The sequence below is a fragment of the Colobus angolensis genome, unplaced genomic scaffold (genome assembly GCF_000951035.1).
Source record: "Colobus angolensis palliatus isolate OR3802 unplaced genomic scaffold, Cang.pa_1.0 Scaffold66, whole genome shotgun sequence".
Lineage (NCBI taxonomy): Eukaryota > Metazoa > Chordata > Mammalia > Primates > Cercopithecidae > Colobus > Colobus angolensis.
Genome location: NW_012120265.1, coordinates 3,912,551 through 3,924,922, shown reverse-complemented (window position 1 = coordinate 3,924,922; position 12,372 = coordinate 3,912,551). Strand labels below are relative to the sequence as shown.

Sequence of the window (12,372 nt, the reverse complement as noted above, 5' to 3'; positions counted from 1 at the left end):
TGATTACAGGTGCCTGCCACCATGCCCAGCTAATCTTTTTGTATTTTTAGTAGAGATGGGGTTTCACCATGTTGGCCAGGCTGGTCTCAAACTCTGGACCTCAGGTGATCCACCCGCCTTGGCCTCCCAAAGTGCTGGGATTACAGGCACGAGCCACCACACCCAGCCGATGTGGGGCCTTCTTATGTTGCCCAGGCTGGTCTCAAACTCCTGGGCTCAGGTGATCCCCGTGCCTCCCGCCAAAGCAGTGGCTGCGCCCGGCCAAATGAGTTCTTTCATGAAGCCTAAGGTAATTTGAAAAAGTAAAGACTTTACCACACTGTTTACAGTCAAAGGGTTTTTCTCCAGTGTGAGTCATTTCATGTCTTCGTAGGGAACTGCACCACCCAAAGGCTTTACCACACCTTTTACATTCATATGGCTTTTCTCCGCTATGAGTTTTTTTATGTCTTCGAAAACAACTGGGATAATTGAAGGTTTTACCACATTTATTACATTCATAAGGTCTTTCTCCAGTGTGCGCCCTTTCATGTTCTCGAAGGGATGAGGGGCATCGAAAGACTTTGGCACATTTCTGACATTTGTAGAGTTTCACTCCACTATGGGTTCTTTCATGTCTGTGAAGGGAACTGGAGCAACTGAATTTTTTCCCACATTCCTGACATTGGTGGGATTTCTCCAGCGTGTGAGATCTGATTTCATGTGTCCGAAGGTAACCTGCGGAAATGAAGGCTTTACCACATTGTTTACATTTGTAAGGTTTTTCTCCAGTGTGAGTTCTAACGTGAATTTGAAATAAACTGGGATAATCGATAGGTTTTCCACAGTATTTACATTCATAGCGTTTTGCTCCAATATGCATTTTTCCATGTTTTCGAAAGAAACTGGAAACGGTGAAGGCTCTCACTATTTCCCTACATTTATAGGACCTCTTTCCAGTGTGAGTTCTTTGATGGATTTGAAATAAATCAGGAGAATTAAAGGCTTTCCCGCACACCCTGCATTCATAAGGTCTCTTTCGAGTTGGTGTTGCTGTGCGCTGTGCACCACTACTGGGAGAGATGGAGGCTTTCCCATGTTGTTTCTGTTTACGGGGCTTCTCTCCCCATTCCCCACCACACTCGGATCTTTCGTGTCCAGCATGAGCTCTCATGTGCCTGTCCAGGAATGAATGACGGAGGAAGACTTTCCCACACACGCTGCATTTGCATGGTTTCACTCCAGTATGACTTTTCTTGTTCAGGTGACAATCAGGAATCTGGCTGAAGGTTTCTCTGTGTTCACTCCCTTCTTTCCGTCCACAGAGTCTCTCCACCAGACTTCTATGAAAAATGACAAGCACATGATTTATTAATGCTTTTCTATTAATTGACATGTCTTAAGACTTATGCTGCTACCAAAATCAGGAAAAGTGGAGGTTTTCTGCCAGGTCAGAATTATTAGAAAGGAAGTGTGCTGATGACTCTGCTACCCAGCTCCCCATAGCTATTATCCAAACAGTGACATCCATGTCACAGATTCTTAGTACCCTGTCCAGACACTAAACATCTATATTATATTGAAGGATAGATTTTTGGTGGCAATCTTCTAATAATCAGTTAAAAATCTAACATTGTACTTATTTGTCTTGTTTTTGTTTTTTTTTTAATTTTCCTGACATGCTAAGATTCCCTCAAGAGAATCTTTATTACATTCTTCCTCTTGTGAGTGCAGATTACCTTAGCTTAATCCCCAGATTTTGGTACAGATTCTCAGTGTCCTGGTCTTTCCATTGGATTCCTAAAATGTAGACCCAGAGAAATCATTATGAATTACTTAAAATTACAGAAAAATCACTAGGTTCTAAGTTCATTAAACACTGCCACAATACCTGATTTTTTTTTTTTTTTTGAAACAAAGTCTCACTCTGCCACCCAGGCTGGAGTACAGTGACACAATCTTTGCTCACTGCAGCCTCCACCTCCTGAGTTCTAGTGATTCTCCTTCCTCAGCCTCCCGAGTAGCTGGGATTACAGGTATGCACTGCCACACCCAGCTAATTTTGTATTTTTAGTAGAGACGAGGTTTCACCACGTTGACCAGGCTGGTCCCAAACTCCTGATCTCAGGTGATCCACCTGTCTCAGCCTCCCAAAGTGCTGGGATTATAGGCATGAGCCACCACAATTGCCCACCCCCCACCACTGTTTGTTTTTTTTTTAAAGAGACAGGGTCTCATCATGTTGCCCAAGATGGTCTCAAACTCCTCGACTCAAGCAATCCTCCCACTGTGGCTTCCCAAAACACTAGGATTACAGGGGTAAGCCACTGTACCTGGTCCATGATGCCCAAGTTATTCACCAACATATTCTCTTTCCACATTCCAAATTGTGCAACCACACTGGTGACCAAAGCACACTTGTCTTCTAATTGACTAAGGAAGGAAATGTTGTCCTTCTTACCGACAGAGGCCAGGTTCCTGAAGGTTTCCAGCATCACATCTCTGTAGAGATTCTTCTGGGAAGGACTCAGCAAAGCCCACTCCTCCTGGGTGAAGTTCACAGCCACATCCTCAAAGGCCACTGAGTCCTGAAACATCCCACAGGGGTGGAAGAGGAGGGGTGAGACTCAGCACTGGGAATCTCTACTCAATACATGAGTGATCCCATGACACCGGGTTCTCCAAACATTCACTCCATGACTGAGTCATCAGCCTCCTCCTCTCTATCTACATGCACTTCCTCCCTCACAGCAGTTCCGGTGTGAGAACTGACCTACTCAGAGAGCCAGCCGCAGAGGAGGATCACCCTCTCCGTGGTGGGTCCAGGGAGTCAGTTGTGCTGCTGTGTTGCCCCGAATGCTCTTTGCAGAGAGGATCTCTAGTACCTGTCACAACAAACTGCCACCACCTAGTACGCAGACAGCACTCCTTTCAGCAGTCCTGAGTCTGGGTATCCTTAGAAAGGCCTGTTCACCAAGTTCAACCTTTGCTACTATCAGGGAGAACTTAGACTACGGGAGGGATCCCATCAACCTAAGTGACAAAGTGGCTCACTGTGGCTAAACGGTTTAGTATTAACAAACAGGATGGTACTGACTGAACTGTTTTCCTTCTGAAAGCTTACTCTTTTGCTCCAAACTAGCAGCGGTGCCTAGGAGACTAGCCCCCAAAAAACACTCTGGGCACTGAGTCTTTAATGAGCTTTCCTGGCAGACATATGTCACACGTGTTGTCACAACTTGTCCACTGGGGAACTGAGCTCATCCCATGTGGTTATACCAAGAGAGAATATTCTGAAGGTTGCAAGCAGTTTACTCTAGACCAAATTTAATCTAGTAAATAAGACTCATAATCAATATTTAATTGTCCTCATGGAAGAATTTTAAAATTTCTATCAAAGCAGAATGGAGTAAGTGGAAAGATGACACATGTTCCTAGAAAAACCTCAATAAGATGTCCCTTTTTCCAAATGATATCCTCATACAATTTCATAAATACCCAATACAGCTGGGCATGGTGACTCACACCTGTAATCCCAGCACTTTGGGAGGCCGAGGCGGGTGGATTACTTGAGGACAGGAGTTTGAGACCAGCCTGGCCAACATGGTGAAACCCCATCTCTACTAAAAATACAAAAAATTAGCCGAGCGTGATGGCACATGCCTGTAGTCCCAGCTACTTGGGAGCCTGAGGCAGAAGAATCACTTGAACCCAGTAAGTGGAGATTGCAGTGAGCCGAGATCATGCCACTGCACTCCAGCCTGGGCAACAGAGCGAGACTCTGTCTCAAAAAAAAAAAAAAAAAAAAAATTAAAAAAAAAAAAAAATTAACCAGGTGTGGAGATCCCAGCTACTCAGGAGGCTGAGGCAGAAGAATCGCTTGAACCTGGGAGGCAGAGGTGGCAGTCAGCCGAAATCACACCACTGCACTCCAGCCTGGGCAAGAAGCATGAAACTTTGTGTCAAAAAAAAAAACCGGATCATCCCAATAGATGCAAAAAATCATTTGAAAAAGTTCAATACCACTTGATGAAACACTCAATAAATAATGAACAGAAGGGAACTTCTTCAAACTGAATTAAGGCATTTATTAAAAACCTGCAGCCACTTGATAAGGAGACTAAATGCTTTCTCCATCAGATTAGATAAAAATATTGTCATATCACAGGGCTGTCCTTAAGTCAAAATGAACCATCCAAATAATACTCAGAAATAACAACAAAGAGTAAAAGGCAAAAAATGAGAATGAGTCACATGAGACAATACTCTATGGTAAACTTTACATACTTATAAATTGATACCAAGTCCTTATTAGCAAAGAAAATGGAGTAAACATTGAATCATGCCAAAAAGAGTAGTTTTCCCCATAAAAAAGAGGCGTTTTCCCCATAAGAAAGGAAAGTGGAATACATATGATGGGTGAGGAATATGCAGAACCTGCCACATAACACCAGTAAGAAATCTCTATTAATACAGACTCATGGGCCAGGCGTGGTGGCTCACTCCTGTAATCCTAGCACTTTGGGAGGCCAAGGCAGGGTGGATCACAAGGTCAGGAAATCAAGACCATCCTGGCCAATACAATGAAACCCCATCTCTACTAAAATACAAAAAATTAGCCAGGCATGTCGGCGTGCGCCTGTAGTCCCAGCTACTCGGGAGTCTAAGGCATGTGAATTACTTGAACCCGGGAGGTGGAGGTTGCAGTGAGCCAAGATTACACCAGTACACTTCAGCCTGGCAACAGAGCAAGACTCTGTCTCAAAAACAAAAGAAAACAAACAAACAAAAGACTCATTTTGTAGTGGCTCATTAATCACAGAACAATTAAACACTACATAAAAATTAAATCTGCTTACATATTAGAAATAAATTTCAATTCACCCACAGATCCAACACTCTTCAAAATGGATAAAAAAAAATGAAAACTAAAATGGATAGAAAAAAAATTTCATTAATTGACTTAAGATAAAAACACTTCCTCAGGTACCACTGCTTAAAGAGTATCTTGGAATTCTCAGGTTTCCTTGCAAAAGTGGAAACCCATAATCCAAAGAATGAGCCACAGGGGCCGGGCACAGTGTCTCATGCCTATAATCTCAGCACTTTGGGAGGCGGAAGAGGGTGGATTACTTCAGGTCAGGAGTTCAAGACCAGCCTGGCCAGTGTGGAAAAACCCTGTTTCTACAAAAATACCAAAAAACTAGCTGGGCATGATGGCGTACGCTTGTAATCCCAATTTGGAGACTGAAGCAGGAAAATCGCTTGAACCCAGAAGTCAGAAGCTACAGTGAGCCAAGATCGCGCTTCTGCACTCTAGCCTGCACTCTAGCAAGACTGTCTCTCGGGGTAGGGGGGGAAAGGCTGGGCGCTGTGGTTCACACCTGTAATCTCAACACTTTGGGAGGCCGAGGACGGCAGATCATGAGGTCAGGAGTCCGAGACCAGCCTGAACAACATGGTGAAACCCCATCTCTACTAAAAATACAAAAAAATTAGCCAGGTGTGGTGGCTGGCATGCACTTGTAATCCCAACTACTCAGAGGCTGACGCAGAACTGCTTGAACCCAGGAGGCAGAGGTTGCAGTCAGCCAAGATTGCGCCACTGCACTCCAGCCTGGACAACAGAGCAAGACTCCATCTCGAAAAATAAAAAATAAAAGAAAAAAGAATAAAAAAATAAAAGAATGCCGGGCGTGGTGGCTCAAGCCTGTAATCCCAGCATTTTGGGAGGCCGAGACGGGCGGATCTCGAGGTCAGGAGATCGAGACCATCCTGGCTAAGACGGTGAAACCCCGTCTCTACTAAAAAACTAGCCGGACGAGGTGGCAGGCGCCTGTAAGACCAGCGACTAGGGAGGCTGAGGCAGGAGAATGGCGTAAACCCGGGAGGCGGAGCTTGCAGTGAGCTGAGATCTGGCCACTGCACTCCAGCCCAGGCGACAGAGCAAGACTCTGTCTCAAAAAAAAAAATAAAGAAAATAAAGAAAAAAAGAGCCACTGATAAATGCTGTAAAACTTTGTATAATAACTCATTCATAATTAAGTTTTTGAGCATTATATAATTATTAATTTGCATCAGGCTTTCAAAACTACTTACATTTATAGGATTTCTTTCAAGTGGGTGTTCTCACGATTTTTTAGACAGGGTCTTGCTGTCGCCCAGGCTGGAGTCCAGTGGCGCAATCTCCACTCACTGCAACCTCGACCTTCCAAGCTCAAGCAATCCTCCCACCTCAGCTTCCTGAGGAGCTGGGACTACAGACGAACACCATCATCCCTGGCTTTTGTATTTTGTGTATACATGGGGTTTCTCCATGTTGCCAGGCTGGTCTCGAACACCTGGCCTCAAGCAGTCCACCCACCCTAACCTCCCAAAGTGCTGGGATTACAGGCGAGAGCCACTGTGCACAGCCCATGTGAATTTTAATAATTGTTAAAATTGAAGTTTCCTGTATTTTCCAAACTACTAACATTTCCATCCAGTGTGTATTCTTTGATTCATATCATCCATCTCCACTGTGCACTGACATGTGTCTTTGAATGGAGATGATAGCAATGAGAGTTTCCCCATATTCTGTACATTTCTACAATTTTTCTCCAGTATTAGTCCTTTTATGGCTCTGAATAGAACTGGGATATCTGAGGTCTTCGGATTTTTTTCCAGTTAGTCTTTTCATATCTTTGGAAACTGCATGCATTCCCATATTCCTTACATTCATAGGATTTATCTCCTGTATAAATGAGAACTATTTTTTTTCTTTTGAGACAGTCTCACTCTGTCATCCATGCTGGAGTGCAGTGGCACAATCTCAGCTCACTGCAGCCTCAACCTCCCAGGCTGAAGCGATCCTCCCGCCTCAGCTTTCTGAGCAGCTAGAACTACAGGTATGCACCACCCCACCAATTTTTTTTTCTTTGGAGATATGGGGCCTTCTTTTTGTTTTGAGACGAAGTCTCACTCTGTCGCCAGGCTGGAGTGCAGTGGTGCGATCTCGGCTCACTGCAACCTCCAAGTCCCTGGTTCAAGAAATTCTCCCGTCTCAGCCTCCCAAGTAGCTTGGATGATAGGCACACACCACCACACCTGGCTAATTTTTGTATTTTTAGTAGAGATGGGGTCTCACCATGTTGGCCAGGATAGTCCCGATCTCCAGACCTCGTGATCTGCCCACCTTGGCTTCCCAAGGTGCTGGGATTACAGGCATGAGTCACCACACAATATGGGGCCTTCTTTTCTTTTTTTTTTTTTTTTGAGATGGAGTCTTGCTTTTGTCACCCAGGCTGGAGTGCAATGGCGTGATCTCGACTCACTGCAACCTCCCGGGTTGCCTCCTGGGTTCAAGCGATTCTCCTGCCTCAGCCTCCCGAGTAGCTGGGATTACAGGTGCCTGCCACCATGCCCAGCTAATCTTTTTGTATTTTTAGTAGAGATGGGGTTTCACCATGTTGGCCAGGCTGGTCTCAAACTCTGGACCTCAGGTGATCCACCCGCCTTGGCCTCCCAAAGTGCTGGGATTACAGGCACGAGCCACCACACCCAGCCGATGTGGGGCCTTCTTATGTTGCCCAGGCTGGTCTCAAACTCCTGGGCTCAGGTGATCCCCGTGCCTCCCGCCAAAGCAGTGGCTGCGCCCGGCCAAATGAGTTCTTTCATGAAGCCTAAGGTAATTTGAAAAAGTAAAGACTTTACCACACTGTTTACAGTCAAAGGGTTTTTCTCCAGTGTGAGTCATTTCATGTCTTCGTAGGGAACTGCACCACCCAAAGGCTTTACCACACCTTTTACATTCATATGGCTTTTCTCCGCTATGAGTTTTTTTATGTCTTCGAAAACAACTGGGATAATTGAAGGTTTTACCACATTTATTACATTCATAAGGTCTTTCTCCAGTGTGCGCCCTTTCATGTTCTCGAAGGGATGAGGGGCATCGAAAGACTTTGGCACATTTCTGACATTTGTAGAGTTTCACTCCACTATGGGTTCTTTCATGTCTGTGAAGGGAACTGGAGCAACTGAATTTTTTCCCACATTCCTGACATTGGTGGGATTTCTCCAGCGTGTGAGATCTGATTTCATGTGTCCGAAGGTAACCTGCGGAAATGAAGGCTTTACCACATTGTTTACATTTGTAAGGTTTTTCTCCAGTGTGAGTTCTAACGTGAATTTGAAATAAACTGGGATAATCGATAGGTTTTCCACAGTATTTACATTCATAGCGTTTTGCTCCAATATGCATTTTTCCATGTTTTCGAAAGAAACTGGAAACGGTGAAGGCTCTCACTATTTCCCTACATTTATAGGACCTCTTTCCAGTGTGAGTTCTTTGATGGATTTGAAATAAATCAGGAGAATTAAAGGCTTTCCCGCACACCCTGCATTCATAAGGTCTCTTTCGAGTTGGTGTTGCTGTGCGCTGTGCACCACTACTGGGAGAGATGGAGGCTTTCCCATGTTGTTTCTGTTTACGGGGCTTCTCTCCCCATTCCCCACCACACTCGGATCTTTCGTGTCCAGCATGAGCTCTCATGTGCCTGTCCAGGAATGAATGACGGAGGAAGACTTTCCCACACACGCTGCATTTGCATGGTTTCACTCCAGTATGACTTTTCTTGTTCAGGTGACAATCAGGAATCTGGCTGAAGGTTTCTCTGTGTTCACTCCCTTCTTTCCGTCCACAGAGTCTCTCCACCAGACTTCTATGAAAAATGACAAGCACATGATTTATTAATGCTTTTCTATTAATTGACATGTCTTAAGACTTATGCTGCTACCAAAATCAGGAAAAGTGGAGGTTTTCTGCCAGGTCAGAATTATTAGAAAGGAAGTGTGCTGATGACTCTGCTACCCAGCTCCCCATAGCTATTATCCAAACAGTGACATCCATGTCACAGATTCTTAGTACCCTGTCCAGACACTAAACATCTATATTATATTGAAGGATAGATTTTTGGTGGCAATCTTCTAATAATCAGTTAAAAATCTAACATTGTACTTATTTGTCTTGTTTTTGTTTTTTTTTTAATTTTCCTGACATGCTAAGATTCCCTCAAGAGAATCTTTATTACATTCTTCCTCTTGTGAGTGCAGATTACCTTAGCTTAATCCCCAGATTTTGGTACAGATTCTCAGTGTCCTGGTCTTTCCATTGGATTCCTAAAATGTAGACCCAGAGAAATCATTATGAATTACTTAAAATTACAGAAAAATCACTAGGTTCTAAGTTCATTAAACACTGCCACAATACCTGATTTTTTTTTTTTTTTTGAAACAAAGTCTCACTCTGCCACCCAGGCTGGAGTACAGTGACACAATCTTTGCTCACTGCAGCCTCCACCTCCTGAGTTCTAGTGATTCTCCTTCCTCAGCCTCCCGAGTAGCTGGGATTACAGGTATGCACTGCCACACCCAGCTAATTTTGTATTTTTAGTAGAGACGAGGTTTCACCACGTTGACCAGGCTGGTCCCAAACTCCTGATCTCAGGTGATCCACCTGTCTCAGCCTCCCAAAGTGCTGGGATTATAGGCATGAGCCACCACAATTGCCCACCCCCCACCACTGTTTGTTTTTTTTTTAAAGAGACAGGGTCTCATCATGTTGCCCAAGATGGTCTCAAACTCCTCGACTCAAGCAATCCTCCCACTGTGGCTTCCCAAAACACTAGGATTACAGGGGTAAGCCACTGTACCTGGTCCATGATGCCCAAGTTATTCACCAACATATTCTCTTTCCACATTCCAAATTGTGCAACCACACTGGTGACCAAAGCACACTTGTCTTCTAATTGACTAAGGAAGGAAATGTTGTCCTTCTTACCGACAGAGGCCAGGTTCCTGAAGGTTTCCAGCATCACATCTCTGTAGAGATTCTTCTGGGAAGGACTCAGCAAAGCCCACTCCTCCTGGGTGAAGTTCACAGCCACATCCTCAAAGGCCACTGAGTCCTGAAACATCCCACAGGGGTGGAAGAGGAGGGGTGAGACTCAGCACTGGGAATCTCTACTCAATACATGAGTGATCCCATGACACCGGGTTCTCCAAACATTCACTCCATGACTGAGTCATCAGCCTCCTCCTCTCTATCTACATGCACTTCCTCCCTCACAGCAGTTCCGGTGTGAGAACTGACCTACTCAGAGAGCCAGCCGCAGAGGAGGATCACCCTCTCCGTGGTGGGTCCAGGGAGTCAGTTGTGCTGCTGTGTTGCCCCGAATGCTCTTTGCAGAGAGGATCTCTAGTACCTGTCACAACAAACTGCCACCACCTAGTACGCAGACAGCACTCCTTTCAGCAGTCCTGAGTCTGGGTATCCTTAGAAAGGCCTGTTCACCAAGTTCAACCTTTGCTACTATCAGGGAGAACTTAGACTACGGGAGGGATCCCATCAACCTAAGTGACAAAGTGGCTCACTGTGGCTAAACGGTTTAGTATTAACAAACAGGATGGTACTGACTGAACTGTTTTCCTTCTGAAAGCTTACTCTTTTGCTCCAAACTAGCAGCGGTGCCTAGGAGACTAGCCCCCAAAAAACACTCTGGGCACTGAGTCTTTAATGAGCTTTCCTGGCAGACATATGTCACACGTGTTGTCACAACTTGTCCACTGGGGAACTGAGCTCATCCCATGTGGTTATACCAAGAGAGAATATTCTGAAGGTTGCAAGCAGTTTACTCTAGACCAAATTTAATCTAGTAAATAAGACTCATAATCAATATTTAATTGTCCTCATGGAAGAATTTTAAAATTTCTATCAAAGCAGAATGGAGTAAGTGGAAAGATGACACATGTTCCTAGAAAAACCTCAATAAGATGTCCCTTTTTCCAAATGATATCCTCATACAATTTCATAAATACCCAATACAGCTGGGCATGGTGACTCACACCTGTAATCCCAGCACTTTGGGAGGCCGAGGCGGGTGGATTACTTGAGGACAGGAGTTTGAGACCAGCCTGGCCAACATGGTGAAACCCCATCTCTACTAAAAATACAAAAAATTAGCCGAGCGTGATGGCACATGCCTGTAGTCCCAGCTACTTGGGAGCCTGAGGCAGAAGAATCACTTGAACCCAGTAAGTGGAGATTGCAGTGAGCCGAGATCATGCCACTGCACTCCAGCCTGGGCAACAGAGCGAGACTCTGTCTCAAAAAAAAAAAAAAAAAAAAAATCCTCAAAACAGACATTTTAGGTCAACAAAAGCTACTTTTCCAAACCTCCCACCATCTGGTGTGCAGGAATTAACATCTAATAATTGCCAAAGCCTCCTGAATAGCTGGTGGATGGCTTGCCTAACAAACACCAAGGATTTCCAAACCATCACATTCAGGACAGCATACTATTAGCAGGGAGATAAACAAATAGATGAAAGGAAAAGAAGAGAGTCTTCAATGGGCCAGTATTCATATGAAAACTTGGTTAATAACAGAGCAGACATCGTAGAGTAGTAGGGCAGAACACTTGAGGTCAGGAGTTAAAGACCAGCCTGGCGCACATGGTGAAAACCAGTCTGTATTAAAAATACAAAAATTAGCCAGGTGTGGTCGGCCTGGGCAAAAGAGCAAGACTCCACCTCAAAAAACAAAAAAAGTAAAAGTTGTGGCCATCTCCAGAAAAAAAATTTTTTAAACATTAGCAGGGTATGTTAGCAGGTGTCTGTGGTCCTAGCTACTTGGGAAGCTAAGGCAGGACGATTGCTTGAGCCCAGGAATTCAAGGCTGCAGTGAGCTAGGATTCTGTTGCTGCACTCCAGCCTGGGTGACAGAGTGAGACTTTGTCTCCAAATAAATAAATAAATAAAGATTGATATAATATTTTTTTTGAGATAGGATCTTACTCTGTTGTCCAGACTAGAGTGCAGTGGTACAATCACGGCCCCTGCAGTCTTACCCTTCCAGGCTCAAGCGATCCTCCCACTTCATCCCCTACTACCACCACACCCAGCTAATTTTTGTATTTTTTGTAGAGATAGGATCTCCCTGTGTTGCCCAGGCTCCTCTCAAACTCCTAGGCTAAAGCAATCTGCCCACCTTCGCCTCTGAAAGTGCTGGGACTACATGCATAAGCCACTGTGCCCCGCCTATTATCTTTAAATGAGGCTAAGTCATAGGTCAATAGAATGCTTCCCCTCACCTCCACCCTTACACTCACAACAGCAGCAGCAGAATACATACATACAGCATAGCACAAAAAACTATACAACTGTACAACTGAGGCTTAATTTCAGAAGTCCTTCAGAATACTTCGGCAAATTAGATAATTGATTACGTGGATGAATGTCTACACATACACAATATACCAAGACCGAGTCATGAAAAAACAAAAAATCTGAAAACAGCTGTAGTAATAGGAGATTGACATAGTAATAAATTAAAAAAAAAAAAAAAGCCGGGCGCGG

At 44.4% G+C, this 12,372-nt stretch overlaps 2 protein-coding genes across 2 annotated transcripts in view; both read right to left on the bottom strand.

Moving 5' to 3' along the window:
- Positions 1–16: 16 nt before the first annotated feature.
- Positions 17–2,576, bottom strand: LOC105500417 (zinc finger protein 101-like). Its single transcript, XM_011925919.1, has 3 exons — positions 2,441–2,576; positions 1,719–1,779; positions 17–1,322 (listed from the first exon to the last, which is right to left on the bottom strand). Exons 1-3 carry the CDS (start codon positions 2,574–2,576, stop codon positions 203–205), a joined length of 1,317 nt encoding a protein of 438 aa, XP_011781309.1. The 3' UTR covers positions 17–202.
- A 2,508-nt stretch (positions 2,577–5,084) lies between these two features.
- The window catches only part of ZNF101 (zinc finger protein 101), a 19,864-nt gene continuing 12,576 nt past the window's right edge, over positions 5,085–12,372 (bottom strand). Inside the window, exons 2-5 of the mRNA XM_011925889.1 lie at positions 9,797–9,923; positions 9,075–9,135; positions 7,474–8,678; positions 5,085–5,137 (exon numbers count right to left, since the gene is read on the bottom strand). Coding sequence (XP_011781279.1) covers positions 7,559–8,678; positions 9,075–9,135; positions 9,797–9,923 — 1,308 coding nt within the window. The 3' untranslated portion in view covers positions 5,085–5,137; positions 7,474–7,558. The remainder of the gene's footprint in view (positions 5,138–7,473; positions 8,679–9,074; positions 9,136–9,796; positions 9,924–12,372) is intronic.